Genomic DNA, 23,111 nt, shown 5'->3' with positions numbered 1-23,111 from the left:
CTATACCCCTCTAGAAGTTAAATTGTATGTTTTTCTTTTCTATACATATACATATACATATACATATATACATATACATATACATATACATATATACATATACATATTATCGAAAGGGAATGGACATTAGACATACTATTATACAAACTATTGATACAAAACCTTTGGCTCTGTGCAATTCTGATGTTAACAACTGTAGTTCCATTTGTACTTGTCAATTGATGTGAAATTTCCTAATAAAAAGATAATAAAAAATAAAAAACTAAAACCCCTAGCAAAATCAACCAAACTACATTAGGACAGACTAAACTAAATTCTCTCTAACCACCCTGTTTCCTTCAAAAATGCTGCATCCCCAAGTAAGTTTTCTACTGTAAAGCTTAGCTTCTTTGAATGCTAATCTCGGTTTCTTCCTTTCCTTTTCATAGTCCCTACCCTCCAGCAGCACATGCAGCACAGACCCATGCTGATCACAATGCATACACCTACCAGTTGGCTGTTTATCTACTCCATGACACCCATTTCTTCAGTTCTTTTGGAGAATATCTATTAGATCACACTGCACTTTTGAATCTTTGTGACGTTTTGAATCAATTGCCTTCTTTCATTCTCATATTTCTGACAATAAAGTAGAATATGCTCGACTGTTTCTTCTTGCCCACAGTAATCACATCTTCCTGTATTGTGCTTCCCTTTTTTAAACAGTGAGGGGATCATCGCACTGCAATACCATCTAAAAAATGTTTTCTTGCCCTTTAAACTATTTTGGACAAATATTCATGAATAGATGTGTATTATAATATAATAAATTGAACACGTCTCACAACACATATCACATGTCCATTCACACACACTGGGCAACTGTAAACAGGAAGCAGATTGTCTGACGTTACTGTTACAATACCTTGCATTCCATATTCAATGTATTGGATGTCTTATTTTATCTCGAAAAAACTCAACAACCACATATCTTCTGTAATTAAAGGTGCCGTAGGTAGGATTGTGAAGATCTTAGCCAAAAAATTGGAACAACTTCTCAGTCCCTGCACCCCTTTCTGCTAAAGCCCAAAACGGTCTCCTAAGCCCCTCCCCCCACAAGGGAGAATGAATGCGTGTGCATGAGCAGTGATTGACACGCAGTTAGACACCCCCCCCTGGCCCTGATTGGTGCATCTGAACAGTTAGACACCCCCCCTGGCCCTGATTGGTACATCTGAACAGGGAGCGGTGGATTTTTGTAAATCTCTCTCCAGGCTGTAGGTGGAGCCAGAGGAGCTGGATTTCTTTTTAAATGACCTGCTTCCTGTAGTTCTACTGGAACATAGGGTCAGTTTCAGCAGATATGACAGAAAGGGAGTTTTATAAGACTTACCTACTGCACCTTTAACACAGTAATTCTAACTGGAAAGCATAATGTATTCATATATGTAAGTGGAAAAACAGAAAGCCTAATTCAATTGGGTTTATTAATGGAATTAAACACTTTGTTAAAAGCATTGAAATTTGTAAAACAAAACATGAAAGTCATAAAACTATACTGCAAAACCTGGAAGATACGTTTTTGCCATAACTATGAAAAGTCATTGCCCATGATGTGCCGTGGTACAAATCCTTTCATAGTATATGTACAAACTACAGAAGTCACCTGGTAGTTTGTTTATTTTATTTCTTTTTTGGGCATTTGACGCCTTTAATTGATAGGACAGCTTAGATATGAAAGGGGAGGGGGAGGGGGGGGGAGACATGCAGACATACATTCCTGTTATGTTTTTATATTAGGTATGTTATGTGTGAGGATTTCATTGCGCCAATCTTTTGCTTAAGATCATTTTTGGGCATTTTAGGCCTTTATTTATATAGGACAGCTGAAGACATGAGAGGGGGGAGAGAGGGGGGGGAATGACATGCAGCAATGGGCCGCAGGTCGGAGTCGAACCCGCGGCCGCTGCGTCGAGGAGTAAACCTCACATGGGCGCCTGCTCTACCATCTTTTTTGAAATATATTTTTTAGGGCTTTTATTCCTTTTTTTTTAATTAGAGCAGCTGAAGAATGACAGGATGAGAGAGAGAGTGGATGACATGTGATAAGACAAGATATTTAGTTTTATGTAGCGAAGGAAATTTGTCTTGGACAAACAAACAATATTTGCAGCAAAGGCCCTCTGGTCGGATTCAAACCCTTTCACTTAAACCAGCAGGGGGCAACAAGACGCGGGAACTTGGGTCTTAAGAAGTTGTAGCATTTATTCACAGACAGATTAACTGTATAAACACTACGCTACGTTCACAGCTACCGATCGTGCATCCCTGACAACAAACACAACTTCTGTGTCCACAGGAGGACTTCTGTTGACAAATGAGGCTTTATCTGGGAAACGGGTGTTCGTTTCCTGGGAGTGTTTAAATCCAAACCATGATCGTTTTTTTCTAATCTTAGAATACTCGTTGTTTTAGTGTTTCAAATTAACTGCGATCGCCGCATGACGCTCACTTGTTGATGTTGTTGTTGTTGTCGGCACCCAGTAACCTTTTGTCAGCTAAATTTAAGTGTCACATAGTCTATATCACCGGTTACATTACTGGTGCCGCCGATAATTCCGCCCGGATGTCCCGTCCCCTTCCTCTCTCTCTCTGTGTTGGCGTTCTAACCTCCGGCTGATTTGTGAGGACTATGGTTAACTGCTCCTCAGATCTCTGCAGGGTAAATCCAGACAGCTAGCTAGACTATCTGTCCAATCTGAGTTTTCTGTTGTACGACTAAAACTACTTTTGAACGTCCACATGTTCCACCAAAACAAGTTCCTTCCTGAGACTATTTAGCAGAGGCACCGTGGCTCCGTCTGGAGCTTAGAGCCACCCAAGATGATTGTGATTGGTTTAAAGAAATGCCAATAAACAAGAGCGTGTTTTTCTCCCAACCCAGAATGCTGTGTGGACTAGCCAGACCCTCCTCTGCAGCGCTGTGGAGGAAGGTCTGGCAATGCGAGACTAACTGTCACATGAACGACTGTTGCGGATAAGTTTTCGTACAATATCATCGTACGTTCATGGGAATGCGTTGCAGGACAAATGCATAATAAACACTTATATCTGCTTACAAATACATTATAGTGTGTTATAAACTATTCATCAAATGCTTATATACTTCTTATAACCAAATTGTCTAACACTATGTAACACTCAATCTGGTGTCGGTACAGCAGTGGACGGCTCACACACCGGTGAAGGTGTTGATCGGCAGCGACAGGACTTTGTCCACATACTTGCTGAACAGCTGCTCTCGCTCCTGGCTCACACTGAACCGGGACCAGACGCTGCATCCTGGGTCCAGGCACGGAGAGATTTCTACCCTGTAAAGAAACGACATCACATTGTTTCACACTTTTAACCCTCCTCTTGTCCTCAGGTCAAATTTGACCCATTTTCATATATTATATCAGAAATTTGGGTTTCTTTCAGCCAAATTGTCAAAATAAATAACGTTGATGGTTCCATACAACGCTCTTCACAAGTAAAGATAAATGATCAGTTCACTACTTTCATTGGATTTGGGTGTTTTGTTCAATTTTATAGCATTTGTAAAAAAATAAATAAATAAATAGATAAAAGAACGTTGAAAAAAGTGACAAAAATGTCAGGAAAAGTGACAAAAACGTTGGGAAAAAAAACAACAAAAATGTCAAAAAAAAGGCAGAAAAAATCGACAAAAAAATCAGAAAAAGTAACAAAAACGTTGGGAAAAGCTCCAAAAACTTAATGTTTTAGTGACAAAAAAACTTTTTTGACCCAGAAAAAGAAAAAGTTGCATGATCGATGAGAAGACAACACAAGTGTTAATTTGCTCAAGGTGTAGAGAAAATGTCGAAACAAAAAGGTAGAGTCGTACAAGACCTTTGAACATCGTTGTATGTCCTGCGGGAGTCCCTGTCCACACACACGGAGAGAGTTCGATGCTCCATCGTCCTGAAGCTGATGTTCTGGGTTTGGATCGCCTAAAATCAAAACAGAAAAGGTTTAGCAATAACTTAACTTAGCTTAACAGTTTGCATTAAAGGTTCAGTTACAACACAAGCTACAAACTTAATAATAATGATTAAAGAGCCCCTATTATGCTTCTTTATTTGGATTTTTCCTATCTTTTAGTGTGTTATATCGTTTTTTGTGTGTATGTAATAGATGTATAAAGTACAAAAAAACACATTTCACTCGAAACATAGAGCCCGAGCTTTCTCTCCAACAGACACTTTTTCTCAACTGCCTATAAACGGCTCGCCCACATTCCTGTTTGGAATTCCTCAATTAGTGATGTCACTGATTGAGAACGCCAGCCCAGTTTTTCACATGTGCTGCCCATTGGTGCTGCCTGAGGAAACACAGCCTGCCCAGTGGCTTGTTTGAATTTGGTTCACCAATCACAACAGAGTGGGCCAGCTGACCAATCAGAGCAGACTGGGCTTTTCAGGAAGGCGGGCCAAAAGCTCTAACAGAAGCTGTGTTGGAAACCGGTCCCTATTTTGGAAATAGTGCACTATATAGTGTGTTCGCCATTTTGTAGTGGTGTTCGAATTCTCTGCGGTTAATCTCATTTACTGTATAGTCCACTATAAAATACCCACAATGCACAGCTAATTTGAGTGTACATAGGATGTACCCTACATTTCACTCCCTTATCCCACAATGCAACGTGGTCGTGGTTTCCCGGAGGAGAAGAAGAAGCAGCTGCCCCCACTAAAACTGAAAAGGAAAAATGGAGCGGGCTTTCGTTTCTAAACAGTGGAAATGTAACATGCAACATATATACTATACAACCTTTAATATCCTCCTGAGTGCTCGGTTTGTTTCAGCGACGTATTAGAAGCATTTTTGTTTCCGTTTGTTTACATGATGCTGGGCGCGCCCGCCTCCGTCACACAAATAACCAGCGCATATACTGACGCAACGATAGTGACGCAAAATCTCATTTGGTCGTTCCCTACATAGTTCACTATTTAAAAGGTGCTCTAAGCATTTTTTTGTCACATACAGCAAATCTCCTCACTATCCGCTAGCTGCCTGTCCCCTGAACACACTGTAAAAAACATCTCCTCACTATCCGCTAGCTGCCTGTCCCCTGAACACACTGTAAAAAACATCTCCTCACTATCTGCTAGCTGCCTGTCCCCTGAACACACTGTAAAAAACATCTCCTCACTATCTGCTAGCTGCCTGTCCCCTGAACACACTGTAAAAACATCTCACTATCTGCTAGCTGCCTGTCCCCTGAACACACTGTAAAAAACATCTCCTCACTATCTGCTAGCTGCCTGTCCCCTGAACACACTGTAAAAAACATCTCCTCACTATCTGCTAGCTGCCTGTCCCCTGAACACACTGTAAAAAACACAGTCTCTGTAGACAGCCCAGGCTCCACAAACGGCAACAAAAACAAACTGCGCCAACCTGCACCACCAAACATAACAAACAGTGTTCCAGCCAATAACCGACAAGAAGGATTTGGGGATTGGGGTTGGGGGGGGGTTAGTACGCGGAAGGGACGGGGAGGGGACGGGATGAGGAGGAGGGAGGGGCGAGCTAGCCTCCGTTTTGTTTGACAATACTTCGAACGTCAACAAGAAGTGACGTCACCCAACATCGCTTAGAGCAGCTTTAATAAACACTATATAGGGAATAGTGAGTGAGTGAATGAGGGGAACGGTTTCAAACACAGCTAGAGTGTTTCAGACAGAGGAGCTGCAGCAATGGGCAGTATGAGAAACATAGTGGCTCAATCCCAAAGTGAGCCCTGAGGACTAAGGACTAAAGACTCACAGACTTAATTGATCTCAGTTGCTAAGTGAGTGAGTGTGTGAGGCCACATGGGCTCAGATAGGTAGAAATGGGATTGGGACAGCACTTCACGAGATCACATGTTACCTTGGCGACGTTTAATAACAAAGATGTTGCTGACACTTCCCGGTTTGGGAATTTTCATTTTAAGTTTGTTGCTTTCCACGCGGCCAAGGCCCAGGAGACGGCTGCCTGATTCCACGTCTTTTCAACCTCTTGTTTTACGAGCTGGACAAAAGGCTGGTCTGTTCCATGGTTGTGTGTCGTGCTGTTGTTTACCTTTGTAATTTCCGGATTTCCTTATGGTCTCTGCGGTAAACGTCACAACACTTTGAACTGTGGGTAATTCCCTTTGGTGAAGTCTGCATCGATGCAGACTCACGGAAAGGGCTCGGTAAGTGTGTCCTCAAACCCTCACGCCCTTTGACATTCGACATTGGGACATTGGCCCTTACGGATTTCGCAAGAACATGCACCAAAGTCCGTGAGTTTGTGAGTCCGGACTTTGGGATGTGTTTTTTGAATGTCAAAACATGTAAACCTATTCTAGTAGACCCCGAGAGTACAAATATGATGCCGAAAAGGAGTATGATAGGGGCTCTTTAAAACTAATTTGCCTATATTCCTGAGCAGTAAGTAAATAACTTCTTACTGTGTTGTGTACTGGGTTCACACTGTCAAACCTGACAGTAAGGTGATCCTCGCCTACACAAAGTGACAACGGCGATTCATTAAAATCCTTGCATCGTTGCATTCATTGCATCTGTCAACTAAATATAAATGCAAAAGGTTAACCTGATGTTACAGCGGCCGGCTCTGATGTAATCGCCACGGCACACGTCATGGGCGCCTTTCCCTTTACAACTTCTCGTTTGCTTAAAGACATCTGTTGAGGATACAATAGTTAGTCCTGCTGATGCTAATGATAAATATAAAGCGTAAATAATTACCTAATGCAAGGCAGCTTTTCTTATATAGCACATTTCAGCAACAAGTCAAAGGGCTTTACATAAAGCATTAAAAATCTGTTCAAAACAATCAAAAACATTTGAAAAGTGAAGAAAAGGTAGCACGTCTCAAGTTCCCAAGTCAAGGACGACAAAATACCGCCTTTCACTTCTTTCATTAGGCTAACATCACATGAAATCAACGCTTTATTGTTGGAAGGAGAAGGCTTTGTGCCAAAACGCATCAGCGTTTATTTATTGTTATGTGAGCCTAATTAAATAAGTGAAATGACAGTATTTTGTCCAGTGGTGGACAGGAACTAAGTACTCAAGTACTGTACTTAAAATGTTGAGGTACTTGTACTTTACTTGATTCGTTTCTTTTCATGCTACTTTCTACTTCTTCTCCGCTACATCTCAAGAGAATCTAAAAACGGCTAAAATAGAACAAGAACAGATATGAAATACAAGAATAAAAGTCACTGTTACTTGTAAGAAATGAACAGTTATGCTACTTTAAAAAAAAGGCAGCAAAAAGAAGAAAAGTCTTCAGCCTTGATTTCAATAATAAGAACTGTACCTTTGTGTAACTGACTGAGATGAACGCCCCAAAGACCACTGTTGACTTCTTTCGGCGTGCTGACCGCTCCTCTGTCAAAGACAACACCTCACTTTAAGTAACTATAATGTTAGCACGGTCATAGTCTATATCCACGATGTTCCACTTCTGGGATTGTAGTATCCACACACACACACACACACACACACACACACACACACACACACACACACACACACACACACACACACACACACACACACAGAAAGAGATTCAGAAACATACTTGAGAACCTTTCTTTAAGGTGTCTGAACTCTGGGATGTCGGCCTCCAGATGGGACACAAACACCTCCTCCACCACATCACAGCTGGAGCGGGTCATCTAAAAACACAAACTGTAGTCAGTCAAACCAGGAAGTGCATGTCTAGCATCAACACATACAGAAACACATTTAAATATATGTATGACCCTTGCAGAATTAAGATAAACTGCAGAGTCGGGTGATAATTCTCTGCTGATTCCTCAGAACTACAAGTGATCCTTTTTACACTACTCATGCTCATTTAAAGGTATAGTAAGTGATGCTAATCCAATACACTTCTTTGTCACATTCAGTGAATAACCCCTTGACGGTCATCTAGCTCTTTATTTTCTGTGTGCGCTAAATGCCTGTCGGGCTAGGGCCGGGTTCGGTTACTGCTCTGCTTACACACCAACCAGACGGCCGACCGTCGGCAGAAAAGGCAGTCGGACTGATCAGTCGGGTCCCCGAGGTCCAAAACGTGCCTCAGAGCACACCGAAGAGACGCCGACTTGAGTATACGCTCTGCGCGTGCGCGAAATGTAATACGTCTCTATAGCAGCAGGCGGCGCTGCTCTGTATTGTTTCCATTAACAGTCCGATTGTCTCCCAGAAAATGAAAACCGGCAGCTGATTGGACGAACGCGTCACGTGGTTCTTTTTTCTCCGGAAATTCACAGCCAGACTGTCATGGCGGCTCGTTCAGAAAACGATCTCATATTGGACTAAAATAGTTCACCGTAACGTGTTTCTGAAAACATTTGAAGAGAGAAATAGGTCGTGCAGTTGCTGAATCTGTCTTCATTTCAGATCGACAAAGGTCAGTTTAAAAGATTTTCGTCAGATTTTGAGAGGCTCATCCGCTCCCCGTTTCCGGTTGAGTCCCGACTGCCCTGTCTCCGACTGAACATGTCGGGTCGGCCAAAATGAAGGCCGACGGCTCCTCGGACAGACGACGGCAGGGAACACACCGAACAGACTTGAGTCACCGACCTCGCCAGACGGTCCGAGATGTGAATGTGCTGGCAGCCAGTATTTATCTGTCCGTGAATCTGGGGGGGGCGGAGCTTCAACAATCTTTGCGCAGCATCGCTTACTGCACCTTTAATCAATTGTTAATATAAAGAATATGTCATCAGTGCAGTTTTAAGTAAAAGAGCACAATATATAAATACTGCATTATATGTGATAATTTGATATTTCTGCTGCCTATGTTGACATATGAAAACCCAACCTTACTCGGTGTCTTCGATATTTGCATGCATGTAATGTAATGTAATAATATCTGTACCACTGTACCTTAACTGAATAGAGCGGCAGGTTAACTAGCTGCGTCCCACAGCGAAGGTAGTAACACAGGCTGTCCAGCAGGAAGAGATTTTGCTCCGCTGGCTCGCTGTGATTCGATTGCTGCAGTAGAGAGACGTCACGGAAGGAAGAAGGTATGGACATGAACACGGTTAACATTATGTCGCTATGCGGATCAGCTGAGAATCCCGACTACACTGATGGGCTACCATCTGCAGTGGAGAACTAAAAGAGAAAAGTACTGGAACCAAAAAAGTGAGTCGAGTTGAGCAGAGCTGTAGCATGCAGTGGAACAGGGTTTCTGCAGGATTTACCAAGTCCAATTTAAGACTTTTTAAGACCTTTATGAGTGGGATTTAAGACCTACTGTACGAGCTGACGAGTCAATGAGCATTAAAGATAGTGTTACATTGACGTAGGAAAATTAAGACCTGTTTAAAAGTATTTAAGAACCTAAAACACAATACTTCAGCGAATTTAAGACTTTTTAAGGCCTAACATTTAGAAATTGTGGACTTTTTTAGACTTTTTAAGACCCAGCAAAAACCCTGTGGAAACACGGCATTAGTCTTGTTTAATCTACAGTTACCGTTTCAGCCAGTTGGGAGATTGCAGGTCCCAGACTGTTGATGTTGCTGTTGTACCATGGATCCACTCTTCCCAATAAGGAGGCGAGAGCCAGTCTGCCTTCATCCTGACATGGTCTATCCTATGGGGAAAAACAGCTGTTGCAGGGTCATATAGTCTTCTACATTCATACCAATCAGTCAGTATCGCTTTGAGTGTAGTCTGGATGAACAGAAGCACATTTTCCAGGATAATTGCCTGACATGTGGCATCTGATGTCCCTCACTTTCCGCTCTAGTTGTGTCGCCGTTCTCAAAATCCGTTCCACTTCGGTAAACAACAAACTTCGAAGCTAGCGAACTACACGCTGAAAATGGCAAGTTTTAAAGTAAATTTGGATCTTGCAACAAGGCAGGTCTGCTTGGTTCTTTCGGGGAATGATAGTAAAGATTAACAAAGAGTATGTTTACGGCATTACTCTCTAACTGGGACGTTTTGGGACCGATTGGTGGGATTGCTGGGGACGTACACATGGTGATACACTGGTAAGAGCTAATGACGTTTAACCATGTATCCACCTAATTTAAATCGCTCACATTACTGTGTTGTGGGAACAGTTAACAGGCATTTTTTTTGCGGGGTGCAAATGTTCTTTCCTGATTTTGCACAGCCACCGTCGCTGCGTCCGGAGCTTAGCGCTGCCCAGATAGATTGTGATTGGTTTAAAGAAAGAGCATTTTTTCCTCCTATCCCAGAATGAATCTGTGGTGTAGCCAGACTTTACTCCACAACGCTGTGCAGATAGATCTGGCAATGTCAGACTACCTATGTGAATCAGTGTAACTTACAGCTGAACTGAGCGAAGGCTGCACATCAGTGACGGGGATGTAGTATAATCGTAGGTTCAGTTTCTTGGTCAAAATAAGATGTTTTGACTCTCTTTCTCTGTTGGGAAATACATGGACAACGAGTTTATTCATTCACAAGTACACACACACAATGCAAATGCAGAAAAGGTTTGAGGAACATACACCACTTTGCTGTAACATCCATTGAAAAAAGATATCCATTACAAACCAGCTGCTCACCGAATCGAGCAATACGCCCTGGCAAGTCTTCCCATCGCACGATCGTCTCCCAGTACCACGACCCGTGCTGTGTGATGCCTTGTGTCTTCGTTAATGACGGTAGAGCTTCCATGAAATTTGTTTATCTTCTCCCTCAGTAGGCTAATTTGATCTGATGACTTCATGGACGCCTTAAAAGCATTTCTCCGTGTGAATGGCGGCACAGGGTTTTTGACTGGAGACTTCACTGTGTCATCAAAGTCACTGTCCTTCAGATCTCTCTGGATCCCACTGTCGTCAGAGAGAACTGAATCTCTTTTGTCCTTCTCTTCGTCATCAACACTGGCTGAGTTACAGGAACTCATGACAAAGTTTGCCAGCAGAGTCCCTTTAAGGTAAGGTATTCTTTATTATCCCCAAGGGGCAATTTGTGATACAGACAGCAACCAACACATACAAAGATTACAAAAGACAACAATTAAATAAAGATGAACTATTAAGCATGTATGGATATGTTTTTAAATCTGTTAGTTCTGCATTTTGGAAGACCGGAGCAACTGAAATGCCTGTGACAGAGCAACGCATTCTCATGAAGGGGTTCGTATGAGGTATCGTATGAAAACTTATGCACACCCATTCATATAATATTGTACAAAATTAGGCGACTGCTGGCTGGTCACATGACACTCGTCAGGGGACGATCACTCACAATGACGGTTACGTTTAGCGGTGTTTAGAGTTAAATTTAGCACACAAAAGGTGGCTGTGAGAGGGCTACAGAGCACCACGAGCTGCTGGTCATTTCAGCGCACATTACAGTTAAGTTTAGCCGTCAAAAAGTGAGCGTCGTGCGGCGCCGACAGTTAAGTGTAGGCACCAAAACGACTAGTTAAGATTAGTAAAAAGGTCGTGGTTTGATCAAAACACTCCTGTTTCCTGGGTCAAAGTATTTTGTTTTCCCGGGGACTCGAACTCCACTCTAGGGTTGACAGTGCTGTGTTTTATGATCCACCCGTCAACCTTGACCTCCTGTGCATTGCTTTTCTTAGCTATATGTACGAATGGTTCATGAGAACAGCCTGAACAGAGCGTGGTTGTTGTCTGCTGAAATTGACTCCGCCTTCTGAAAAACTCTCGCTACATCTTTCAGAGTAGTGCCTGCAATTTTCCTGCACACTTTCACTATCCCCTGAAGTCGTTTTTTTGTCTTTTTGTTTGAGTAAACCATACCGACTTACAGTATGAAGGTAAAAGTAAGAAGCAATTCAATGAAACAACACTTAAACATTCTCATTAGAGTCGCATCCACGTTAAAACTTCTAAGCTTACAAAATACAGGCGCTGGTTGGCTTTCTCACACACCGGGTCAACATGATACACAAAGGTCAATTTTAATCCAAAACTTTGAGGAAACATTTAGTGTACGTGTAAGTGTAGTGGCAGCTTTTGTTTGGCTGTTTGACTCACATAGATCCTCTTCGTCTTTCCACAAGAGGAAGTTGATCTCTGGAAAGGGCATTGAAGTGCTGCACGCAGAACCGTGATCTAGCTTGGTTGCTTTTGAGAAATCAAGGTAAAGGTAACATATCAATCTTGTCACAATCTCGGCTGCCACCAATCTGTGCTACAACAGCATTGTGCAGAACACACACCTTCTTTAGAGACAGTCAGGATGTCTCTGTATATGTGTTGTAGTTTGTTCAGATAGTTTGCACGACCGCTTGCACCATGCTTCAAACTCTTCTCCACGGCTAGAACCACTTCCTGGAAATATTTCTCTACCATATGTTCCTGAGCCTGAAATACAGAAAAGACACATGGTCTGATTTAAAAAAAAAAACAACAAGGAAAAATACTGAATACAGATAAAAGTACAAAGTACAGCAGTTATTTGGGCATCAGCCCAAAATGTTAAGGGATCAGCCAAAAATGTTAAGGGATCACCAAAGCTATCATTATTCCAAAGTTGTTGAGACATTTCACAAGACCAAAAATGTCCCCCTCATTGGGCGCTAGAGGAAAAATCAGGGGAGCACCAAACCAAAAGGATCCCTCTTCTGGGAACCATGAATGTCTGTAAAAAAATGTTAAGATAAGTTAAAAAATGTACATACTGGTTGTGTTAGATGTAAGGTTAGGGAATCACTGAAGTTATTAGGACTCATCCTCTCTGGGGACCATGAATATATGTTCTAAATTGTAATGACAGTTTGTCCAATAGTTGTTAAGACATTTTAGTCTGGAAGAGATCAACCGACAGTGGCCATCAGCACCAGATACGCACAAATCACCCTTTAGTGTCTGTATGGAACACACTGGGCATAGCAGCAGCTTGACCGCGGCTCTGTAAGATGATGTAATATGAAGAGTGACAGTGGTAGGGAGTAGTATTAAAGATTGAAACTCTGCATAAGGATGGTTATCTGGTATATCTGATTATATGGTTGGTTGGGGTGGTGGATGGGTCAAACAACACAGGACTTTCACCCAGGAGACCAGGGTTTGTGTCCCGTTCTTGTCCTGTGTGTCACTTAAACATACATTTTGTAACCCCACCCACAATCTTTTCCTAAACCTTACTAGGACACTTTTTGTGTCGATAACTAACACCAAAAGGCACGGACCAAGGGTCTGTTTTTGACACGCTGGGAGTGAGACTGTGTTGACCCAGGAGACCAGGGTTAGTGTCTCTTTCGTGTCCCATTTGTGTCCCGTGTGTCAATTAAACGTACACCTTTGACCCCACCAACGATCCTCCCAACCCTAACTACTTTTACCCTGCACGTTGAAAAATGACACCAAGGGGTCCTGATCAAGTACACTGCAAATGAAGCCAAAGGGATACCTACAGCGTTAAAACGTGAAGCCAAGGGGGTCTCTTAACAAGCACGTTGAAAAATGAAGCCAAGGTAAATTTGCTTGCCTCCAGAGCCTGAGCCAGTCTGGTGCTATGGCAGGTCGTCCCCAGGCCCATCTGCAGCACACGTAGCACCACATTTTTCTCCACGGTTGATGTGTCCCTGGTAAAGCTGCTGGACGCCTCCAAGTGTGCTCTTACTGCTGCTTCCAGTGGAGCAGAAAACACAGCAGGGTCGGCAAGCACAAACACCCTGGAGGAAATGAGCAAACAGGGAAGGAATAATAGTTTTATTGAAATAGTTTATTAAGTGTTAAACTCCCCAGTTTAATTACAAGTTGGTTGTTGTGATATCAGACTTTAGTGATTAGTGGTTGGCTGATGGACAGGGTCGGACTAACACGTCGCATGAGGGGCCCAGCCTTGCCGGTGTGTGGAGATGGATTGTGGAATTGATTGAGGAAGCAGAGGTGGAAAGCCTCAAGAGGACGGACGCTACAGTCCACACACGCTGACGACAAACATTTTGCTTTTTTTAATGAAGAGGCGTTTTCTTGTTTCCCACAACACGACTTTTAGTAAATACATCTTTTACAACCTGAACTACAACGTGGAGAGCAGGCTCGCGGAGCACTGACGGCGACAAAGGACGCTGGAAAGCAGACCCTGAGCGGAGGTCACTCAAGTAGGCATGGTCACCAAAGCAAGCGGGCCCGGCTCCGGAGCGTGAATTAAAACAGTGGCTGGGTGAGTCAGTTTAACACAGCACAACCCCTCGTAGGTAGGAAAGTATACACTCATTTAGGCCAGTTTTGGTGTTACTCTCATATTAAATGCATCACACATGGAAAAGAAGAAAATACCATTAATGTTACGTACTAGGTTAGCCTTTAGTACCTGTTTTTCTTATTTATTTAACGAGCCCAGGTTAGCTTTAGCCTTGTAACTATTGTCATTCAAATTATTTACTCACTTTTCCTTCAAGGTGAAAGGCTCTTTCTTCAAGTTTTGCTCCGCAGTGACTGTCCTCTGATATAGAGAGCCTGTTAAAGGAAGAATTAGTCTGTAAAAAGTGTTTATTTTACAGCATCATTGTGTGCAGCTTCTGTAAATGTGTGCATTGATGGATGATACCTGGTGTGGTCATTTCCATCTTGATGCTCCTCAGAGTGCTCAGGGCCACAGCGGAGTAAGGACACGGTAATATCAGCAGCTTCATCAAACACTCGTACACCGTCTGGTAAACACTAGTAGGAATCATGACACCTGACTGGAAAGATACAGAAACAGCGGATTAAATTACGTTTACCTTTTATATTTTCATCTTCTTTCCTCATCGTCCGATTTTCTTCCCACATAACGTCATTTTTAGAAAAAGGATTTATTGCAAAGTAAGTTGAAACTGTCGTCCCCCAAAAAATGTTCAAATAGGTCGTTTGTTCAAGCAGTAACTACGACTCATACTTACGTTAGTGGCGGCGCCCTCTAGGGGCCGTAGTAATTATGACGGGAGCAAAGCACAAAGTAAGGTGACGAAGTAGAAGAGCACGAAAATGTCAACATAAAGAGGCAGGTTGGGGTGAAGGATGGGTCAAACAACCACAAGACTTTCACCAAGGAGAGCAGAGTTCGAGTACAGTTAGAAAGTAAAAGTAAATGGCAAGTTGTTTTTTTTTACTTTACGAACGTCACATTCGGCTTCACATGCGTAACAGGAAGTGAAGTAACGTTTTCACGATTTAAACCCAAACCACAATCCTTTTCTAAACTTAACTTTGTAGTTTTTGTGCCTAAACATAACCAAGCTGTGAGGGGTTCACGATGTTAAAGACAAATCACGACTTTTACGTTTAGAATGAGCATCAGATGTTGAGGAATGTGCAAAAGTTTAGAATATCCAGTTTTTTCAATGAGCGGGTAAATAGTCCAGGATGTATGTTAAAGTGCTCATATTATGCTTTTTGGCTTTTTTCCTTTTCCTTTATTGTGTTATATATCTTTTTGTGCATGTTATAGGTTTACAAAGTGAAAAAGCCCAAAGTCCCCCCCAAAGGGACTTACCATCTCCAACAGAAAACACTGTTCACAAACTGCTCCAAACAGCTCTATTGTAGTCCAGCCTTTACTTCAGAGACAAACGTGGTCACTTTGGAACACACGTTATAATGCTCGCCTAGCTGCTAGCATGGCACGCCCTCATACTCTGCTTCTGACTGGCTAGTAGTCCTTACCTAGGTACTGTCAGGGCACGCCCTCATACTCTGCTTCTGACTGGCTAGTAGTCCTTACCTAGGTACTGTCAGGGCACGCCCTCATACTCTGCTTCTGACTGGCTAGTAGTCCTTACCTAGGTACTGTCAGGGACACGCCCTCATACTCTGCTTCTGACTGGCTAGTAGTCCTTACCTAGGTACTGTCAGGGCACGCCCTCATACTCTGCTTCTGACTGGCTAGTAGTCCTTACCTAGGTACTGTCAGGGCATGCCCTCATACTCTGCTTCTGACTGGCTAGTAGTCCTTACCTAGGTACTGTCAGGGACACGCCCTCATACTCTGCTTCTGACTGGCTAGTAGTCCTTACCTAGGTACTGTCAGGGCACGCCCTCATACTCTGCTTCTGACTGGCTAGTAGTCCTTACCTAGGTACTGTCAGGGCACGCCCTCATACTCTGCTTCTGACTGGCTAGTAGTCCTTACCTAGGTACTGTCAGGACACGCCCTCATACTCTGCTTCTGACTGGCTAGTAGTCCTTACCTAGGTACTGTCAGGGCACGCCCTCATACTCTGCTTCTGACTGGCTAGTAGTCCTTACCTAGCTACTGCACATGTGCGACTCCCAACAAAGATGGAACAGAAGTGAGATGTCTCACTCTGTAGCTAAAACAAAGAGCTCAACACACAGGGTGAAAAGAGGAGCTGCAGCAATGTGCAGTACAACAAATATATGGTGTTTTTTTGAAAATTAAACCATGTAAACCTATTCTGATATAACCTCTAAATACAATTATGAACCTGAAAATGAGCATAATATGAGCACTTTAATATAACGTGTTGTGTGTAGGGGGGAGGTTAAGAGTCTGTCAGTGGGAATCCCGACGCGTGTTAATGATGCTTCTTCTGCATCTATTTACAACTGTAAAAAGCTTTCCACTGTTATAAAGTTTACATAAACAACATGTTGTCAATTAGAGTCACACAGGTGTGTGTTTGTCTTACCTGAATAACTGCATAGTAGAGAGTGTGCAGCACTGGGATGATATGCGTGTAGGATCTTTTTGTATGATTCTGTATTACAAAGTAGTTGTCAAACAAAAGGTTACAGTTAATCAATCAACATTTATTTATATATCACTCTACAGAAACCAGCTTGTATCCAAAGTGCTTCACATCAGAAAACAAGAATAAAACATATCATACAACAAAAGAATGAAACATAGAGAACAGTAAAATCAGAAAAGGTTACAGGAAGAGGAGAGGGAAATTGTCACACCACTACTACGTATTAAATGTAGTTAAGTTGATTAGGTTTTGCATTCTGAAATAAAAAAAACTCTTTGTCTAAAAGAGAGAAACACACTTTTGGGAATCTACATTTACACAGTTTTAAATTCAGCTTTGAAATGTGAAACAATTTCTAGCAAACCTTGCTAGCCCTCTTCCGCTTCTGGTCCAGCTCTTTGACCAGAATTTGGATCAAGGAAGCGCTGCAGGATGGATGGGCCTCCAGCTTCTTCTGAAGACTCCATCGAAGCACTCCTGTAGAGCGGGCAGAGCTTTATATTCGACTGTGCACATTACACAGTGTGTTTGCTGAATCAATCTTGGGGCATGCAGTCCAGTGTTGATCATTTCATTTTTTTTCTCCAAATAATTTTAAATAAAGCTGCAGTGGGTAGAAAATGGAAGTAGAGTGAGACCTCTTCCTGCAGCTCTCCCTCTCCCCTCTCTGTCGCACAGCAATGCATGCACAGAACAGCCAATAGGAACGCTCTCTCTCTCTGAAATGGCCTGTGATTGGCTAAAGTCTCCCGTCACGGGCTAGATTATCTAAAGCCTAAAAACAGATCCAAGTCTAGTTTTCTCTCAGACCACGAATTACAATATGCTGAAAGATTATTACGGAATTTTTGCCTACCACAGCTTTAATCAAAAACAAATGCAGTGAGGTCGTGAAGCCACACAAGCTTTTGAAGGAAAACATAATTCATTTTACATTTACATTATGTGCTAAACAAAATGATGCAGATTTTCTGTTTTACTCTGTAAAATATTAAAGGAATTGTTTGAAATTTTGGGGAAATAAGCTTATTTGCGTTCTTGTTGAGAGAGATGAAGTACTACTCTCATGTCTGCCCATTGAGTATCACGCTAAAGCCAGCAGATTGTTAGCTTAGCTTAGCATAAAGACTTAAAACAGGGGGCAACAGTTAGCCAAACTCTGTCCAAGGGTGACAAAATCCACAGATTAATAGTGAGCTTTAGTTTTTTAACTTCCGTTTCCCCTTGTTTCCTTTCTTTATGCCATGCTAATATAACCCTTATATTAACTGTAAAGACATGATAATCTAAATAATGATTAATAATTACTACATTTTGGTTTCATTTAAACTCATTTGCCTTTAAAGCTATAGTGCGTAGTTTCTGCCACCCCCATGAGGAATTCTAAGTAATGACAACAAAACTGTCGGCGCGTCCACATGATACAAGCCTTCTGTGATCGCGCACCGTGCACCGCCCCTCCTCCCTCCCTCCTCCTCCCCGCAGTTGCTAGTAGCCAAGGAGGACACGGAGGATTATAAAAACATGATGGACTCTTCAGAAGAGGTCATTATCTTCACTCGAGCTTCTGCGCGGGAAAGTCACCGGACGCCACAATCTTCTGAACATAGTCACACTGAGAGATCCAGAGAGAGCTGTGTGGAGCTGATAGTCTTAATTAGCTTTGTAGCAACTCATTTGGCAACGGCTTGAATGTAACGGACGTTCATCAATATCAAAAAGTTACACACTAAAGCTAACTGAAAGTGTTTTATACTCCCTCAGTTGTACCATTCTGTGAATTTCTTCGGCTGCTCATGTCTTTGAGAAGAGCCTTGACGTTGTTGTGCAGGCTGAACTCCACCGTCGAGAGCTCCACATCAGCTAAAAAAGAAGATCATGCATGTTGTTATTGTTATTGTACAACCACAGTCAAGTTTACATTCTGCTACTCCAGGCTTCAACCGGCTAAACAAGTTTGTGTCGCACAGTCATTTCGGTAACACTTTGTCAAGTTCTCGAAATCAGGGCAACATGGAATCTGCAGGGTTTTCCGCAGAATTTAAAATGAAATTAAAAGGCAGGCCCATATATAGAGGCTCAGTCCGTGGGTTCAATTCCGACCTGCAGCACTTTCCGGCATGTCATTCCTCCTCTCTCTCTCCTCTTTCATGTCGAAGCTGTCACAAAACTAAAGGCCTACATGCCAAAAAAACTATCTTTAAGAAAGTAAATAAAAAAAACTCTGAATGTTAACACATCTCCAGCCCAAGCAGAAAAACCCAAAACATTCTGCAGATATTCATTCTGTATCGCAGCTAAAAACTGTTGGGTTCTGGTCATAAGACATCTCAAACAATGCTTACTTTGTAATAAAAGTGTTAGAATTTAGCGAAAGACACTTAATGACAACAGTCATAAACATTCATAAAGACTCCTTTGTGTTCCTGAAAGGTGGTATGTCATCATGGTTATGGCTGTGGCATGTCAGTCCCACACACACTCCTCGTAAACACTCACCAACAGAATCAACCATCTCTTCTGCTTTTCAGACTCTCAGAACACGAGCTCCCAACCAGAGCAAACCAGGAAAGCTGAAAGAAAATCTGCCATAGTCACGCCATGACAGGATTGCATCTGTCCCTTCATAAATGTCCTCCACTGCTGCTACCTTTAAGGGAAATGAAATACAGTAATAATGGCATGTAAAATGTGAGTGAGACGGAGGTATGACTCATAGGAGGAAGTTCAGGAGAGCCAGTCACTGTTTAGACTGTGAGAACAAAAAACAACAACAAAACTGACTGAAGAAGGATTTTATCACAATTGTGTGACACATTAAAACACAATGAAACATACAGTACGATTTCATAGCTATCGCTTCAAACATAAATAGCTTATTTTACAACATATTTCTAAAAGGAACAAAAAAGTTTTGTTCTCCGTCAACAGATGGATCAACAGAACATACACAGTAGTCATAATTAAGTATTCCGTGTCATACTGCTGATAGCAGATAATTGACTTAAGCCGATAGATAGAGCATTTATCTTTTGAACTGTCAATCAAAGATGTGATCAGGGGAAAGGAAAACATTCCTCTAAACACACAGACACACACTCTTTCCTTCCCATCACAATGTGACATACCTTGACATCAGCTACAGGACAAACCTGAAATACAGTATATGATTTCAATAACTGTTGCCCTTAGAAGGAGCACTGTGCTACTTGTCTGTTATGGCATGTGTCTACTGGGGAATTGTTTTGTTTTTTTTGACGGAAGGGATTGTCACGCTTCCCAGCATTCAATGCTTTCCATGAGCAGTTATCAATTTATCCTCAGTGACCACTGACTGACAAGCAAAGAAAACAGGCTCAACTGTGCTACAACCGTGATAACTGAACCTGATTGGACGAATGCTTCACTCACGGGGCTGGGCTGTCTGCTCCCGGATTTCAAAACAGACCAATATGGTGGCTCATTTGGAAACTGTCGCTTATTTTACGGAAATACTTCACCGAAATGTGTTTCTGAAAACATTTTATGTGGGGAATTTAGCCTAATCTGAACCTACAGGCCACCAATTAATTGTTAAAGTGACTGGTTCTTCTTGCAGTTAAGCCTATAGTTTTCACACACTTTTTATTTTGACACGTTAATGTTACTTCTGGTCCAGCGCCGCATTGATATCATAGGCTGTTAATATTAATGGACAACGCATCTGGTTCGGCGAAGTGCTGCAAATGCGAGGAGCATCTTGCATTTTTTTGCCTACGTCACTCCCCATACACTCGAACGGACCAAGACGGTATTGAAGCTGATATAGCCTCTTGTTTCACATTAAGTGATAGAAACTGATGTAGGCTAAACACAAACGACATTTCATGCAACAACAGTGAACTGTAATTGGGGCCGTGTACTTTTTTGTTCATTTGATTTCCGATTTTAAAACGAAAAGAGTGGTTCGGGAATAACGTAAGACTGCTCCGGTGAAAGCCTTGTTTTCATGAACTTCTGTGGCTAACTGCTAACTAGCTCGGAAGCTAACATCTAATGGCAGGCAGGTTGCTAATTAGCCAATGCTAACAAGTATGGAAGTACTAGTTTCCCCTGCTTTCTTTCAATATTCCTCGGTATTTGTCTCTTGGTGTAGTTTGCGAACATGCTCGTAAACATGTAAATTAACTGCTAAGTCAACGGTCAACACCTTTTATATTGCAACGTGAAAGCTCAGGCTGCGTTAGCTTCAGCTAAGCCACAGCAGAAACTTGCACTACCCCGTTAAAATGCAACGTCAACCCTCGGATATAACGGTAATCACGTAGCCATTTTACTGTCTAGACATCTGTATGTGTGTTCGACCTTTTGAAGTACTTACATTAGGTGTGTTACTGTGTAGGTCACTGAGTGAAGCCGAATATCTGAGGAGCAGGAACCCTTCGCAGGTGTTTTGGATTAATTAACTGATTAGAGTGGGACACTTTGAGCCTACAATATTGGACCTTTTCACGATATAAACATTTTCTGAGGGTTTTCATAAACTGTAAGCCATAATCATCAAAATTATAACAAATAAAGGCTTGAAATATCTCGCTTTGCATGTAATGAGTCTATATAATATATTAGTTTTACATTTTATAAAAAGTACACTGGACCAATTACATTAACTACATGAAAACTTCACTGTTGCATGAAATGTCGTTTGTGTTTAGCCTACATCATCAGTTTCTATCTAATGTGAAACAAGAGGCTATATCAGCTTTGCGACCAGGCAAGCTTATTCAAGTACAGATACATAAACACATTGAAAACATTAATTCATACATACACGAAAAAGGGGCGCATGAAATTTACATTAAAGAGGTGTTAATTGTAAATGTTCAGAGTCCAGATGGTCGTTTTAAAGTTTCAAAATATAAGTTTCAAAACTGGTGAATATTTGGTTTTCTTTCAGATCATTTGGCTTTCAGTATTTGCAGCATGACTCCTTAAACCTGCTTTCTAGGGGGAGACTCCTTAAACCTGCTTTCTATCTGAAGTCCAGCAGGGGGAGACTCCTTAAACCTGCTTTCTACCTGAAGTCCAGCAGGGGGAGACTCCTTAAACCTGCTTTCTATCTGAAGTCCAGCAGGGGGAGACTCCTTAAACCTGCTTTCTACCTGAATTCCAGCAGGGGGAGACACGTGCAGTTTCAAAAGGAGTTTGGTTTCTGTAGAAGTCTATGAGAAAGTAACCCACTTCTCACTTGATTTATTACCTCAGTAAACATTTTCATAATGAGTTTATGGTCTCAATCGCTAGTTTTAAGTCTTCTGCAACACAGAATGATGTTCATTTTTTGAATTATGGTCTAGCAGGGGGTGTTTTAGGGCGTGGCTATGATGGGATTGCCAGTGAAAGTGTGTAACGTAACGTAGAGTGTAAGGGCTCCTCCCTCTCTCCTCCCTCTCGTCTAAAATCGTCACATCCTCAACCAGGATGGCAGCGCCCGTAACGGAAAACTCGACGACCAATAGCAGATCTCCACAAACCAATGGGTGACATCACACATGCTCTGTCCACTAATTTACAGTTTATGATTGATATGAGCCACTTTTGATCTTCAACACGTAAGCCCATTAGGACATTATACAAAACAAAAACGAGACCTTTGTTCCATCGGATTTTTCAATGATTATCCACATTAGAAAAATGAGCCCGTATTCTCGCTGTTGGGTTAAAACGGAAACATGAATAACAAAAAAACAACAGATGAAAAACGAGTAGTTTTCCAGAATATTTTAATTTGTATGGACCTTGGAAAAACGGGAAAACGGAGTTCTCATAGTTTAGTTTTTTGGTTTGAAACAAAAAATGGATTATACTTTAGTAGCCTACCCTGACCGAAAGGGCTCTCAGCTATTCAGCTAGCACTAGGCTACGGCAAGACGGTCGGTCCAAAGGTCGCGAAGCAAGTGAAACATACGAGCAAGTTGATTTTTGGATTCATAATTATTTATTTATGTTACAAAGACACTGTAATTCCACGTTGATTTAAAAAAGCTTCTGGATGGGCTACAATTGTTACAGGATCTCGTTAAAACAACAGATTTCTCTGCTTCTAAACAAAAAAAAGTAAGTCTCTACACTGTATTGATCTGGAGATATTAAACAAGTCATCTAATGTTCGTGGTTTCGTGTCATATGCGAATCATACCCTCATATCACATACCCTTCACCATACCTAGAGATTGGCATGGGGTACTTTCCATAAAATCATCTCTCAATGCAAATCAAACCAGCTATTAGACTAACTGAAATAAAACCATGCCAATCTCTAGGTATGGTGAAGGGTATGTGATGATGTGGGGGTATGGTGAAGGGTATGTGATGATGTGGGGGTATGGTGAAGGGTATGTGATGATGTGGGGGTATGG

General features: G+C 41.9%; 1 protein-coding gene across 2 annotated transcripts; it reads right to left on the bottom strand.

Annotated features, from left to right (window-relative positions):
* Window positions 1–1,448: 1,448 nt before the first annotated feature.
* Window positions 1,449–19,393, bottom strand: pik3r6b (phosphoinositide-3-kinase, regulatory subunit 6b). Of its 2 annotated transcripts, XM_078268851.1 has the most exons (19): window positions 19,213–19,393; window positions 18,484–18,576; window positions 17,078–17,190; window positions 16,651–16,719; window positions 14,568–14,703; window positions 14,407–14,476; window positions 13,500–13,686; window positions 12,229–12,373; window positions 12,044–12,133; window positions 10,598–10,964; window positions 10,358–10,454; window positions 9,532–9,651; window positions 8,934–9,044; window positions 7,618–7,714; window positions 7,354–7,424; window positions 6,622–6,712; window positions 6,479–6,531; window positions 3,892–3,992; window positions 1,449–3,350 (listed from the first exon to the last, which is right to left on the bottom strand). In XM_078268851.1, exons 1-19 carry the CDS (start codon window positions 19,226–19,228, stop codon window positions 3,212–3,214), a joined length of 2,166 nt encoding a protein of 721 aa, XP_078124977.1. In that variant the 5' UTR covers window positions 19,229–19,393; the 3' UTR covers window positions 1,449–3,211. The 2 variants fall into 2 exon arrangements, with proteins under 2 accessions (XP_078124977.1, XP_078124976.1); XM_078268850.1 differs by lacking the exon at window positions 6,479–6,531.
* Between the last annotated feature and the right edge of the window lie 3,718 nt (window positions 19,394–23,111).

Source organism: Sander vitreus, chromosome 15 (genome assembly GCF_031162955.1).
Source record: "Sander vitreus isolate 19-12246 chromosome 15, sanVit1, whole genome shotgun sequence".
Lineage (NCBI taxonomy): Eukaryota > Metazoa > Chordata > Actinopteri > Perciformes > Percidae > Sander > Sander vitreus.
This window is presented reverse-complemented; position numbering and strand designations above follow the sequence as displayed.

Coding starts and splice junctions, on each gene's coding strand:
- pik3r6b (XM_078268850.1), bottom strand. Junction 10,965..12,043: donor GAAAGACGAAGAGGATCTAT/GTGAGTCAAACA, acceptor CTTACCTTAAAG/GGACTCTGCTGGCAAACTTT. Junction 10,455..10,597: donor AGGGCGTATTGCTCGATTCG/GTGAGCAGCTGG, acceptor ATTTCCCAACAG/AGAAAGAGAGTCAAAACATC.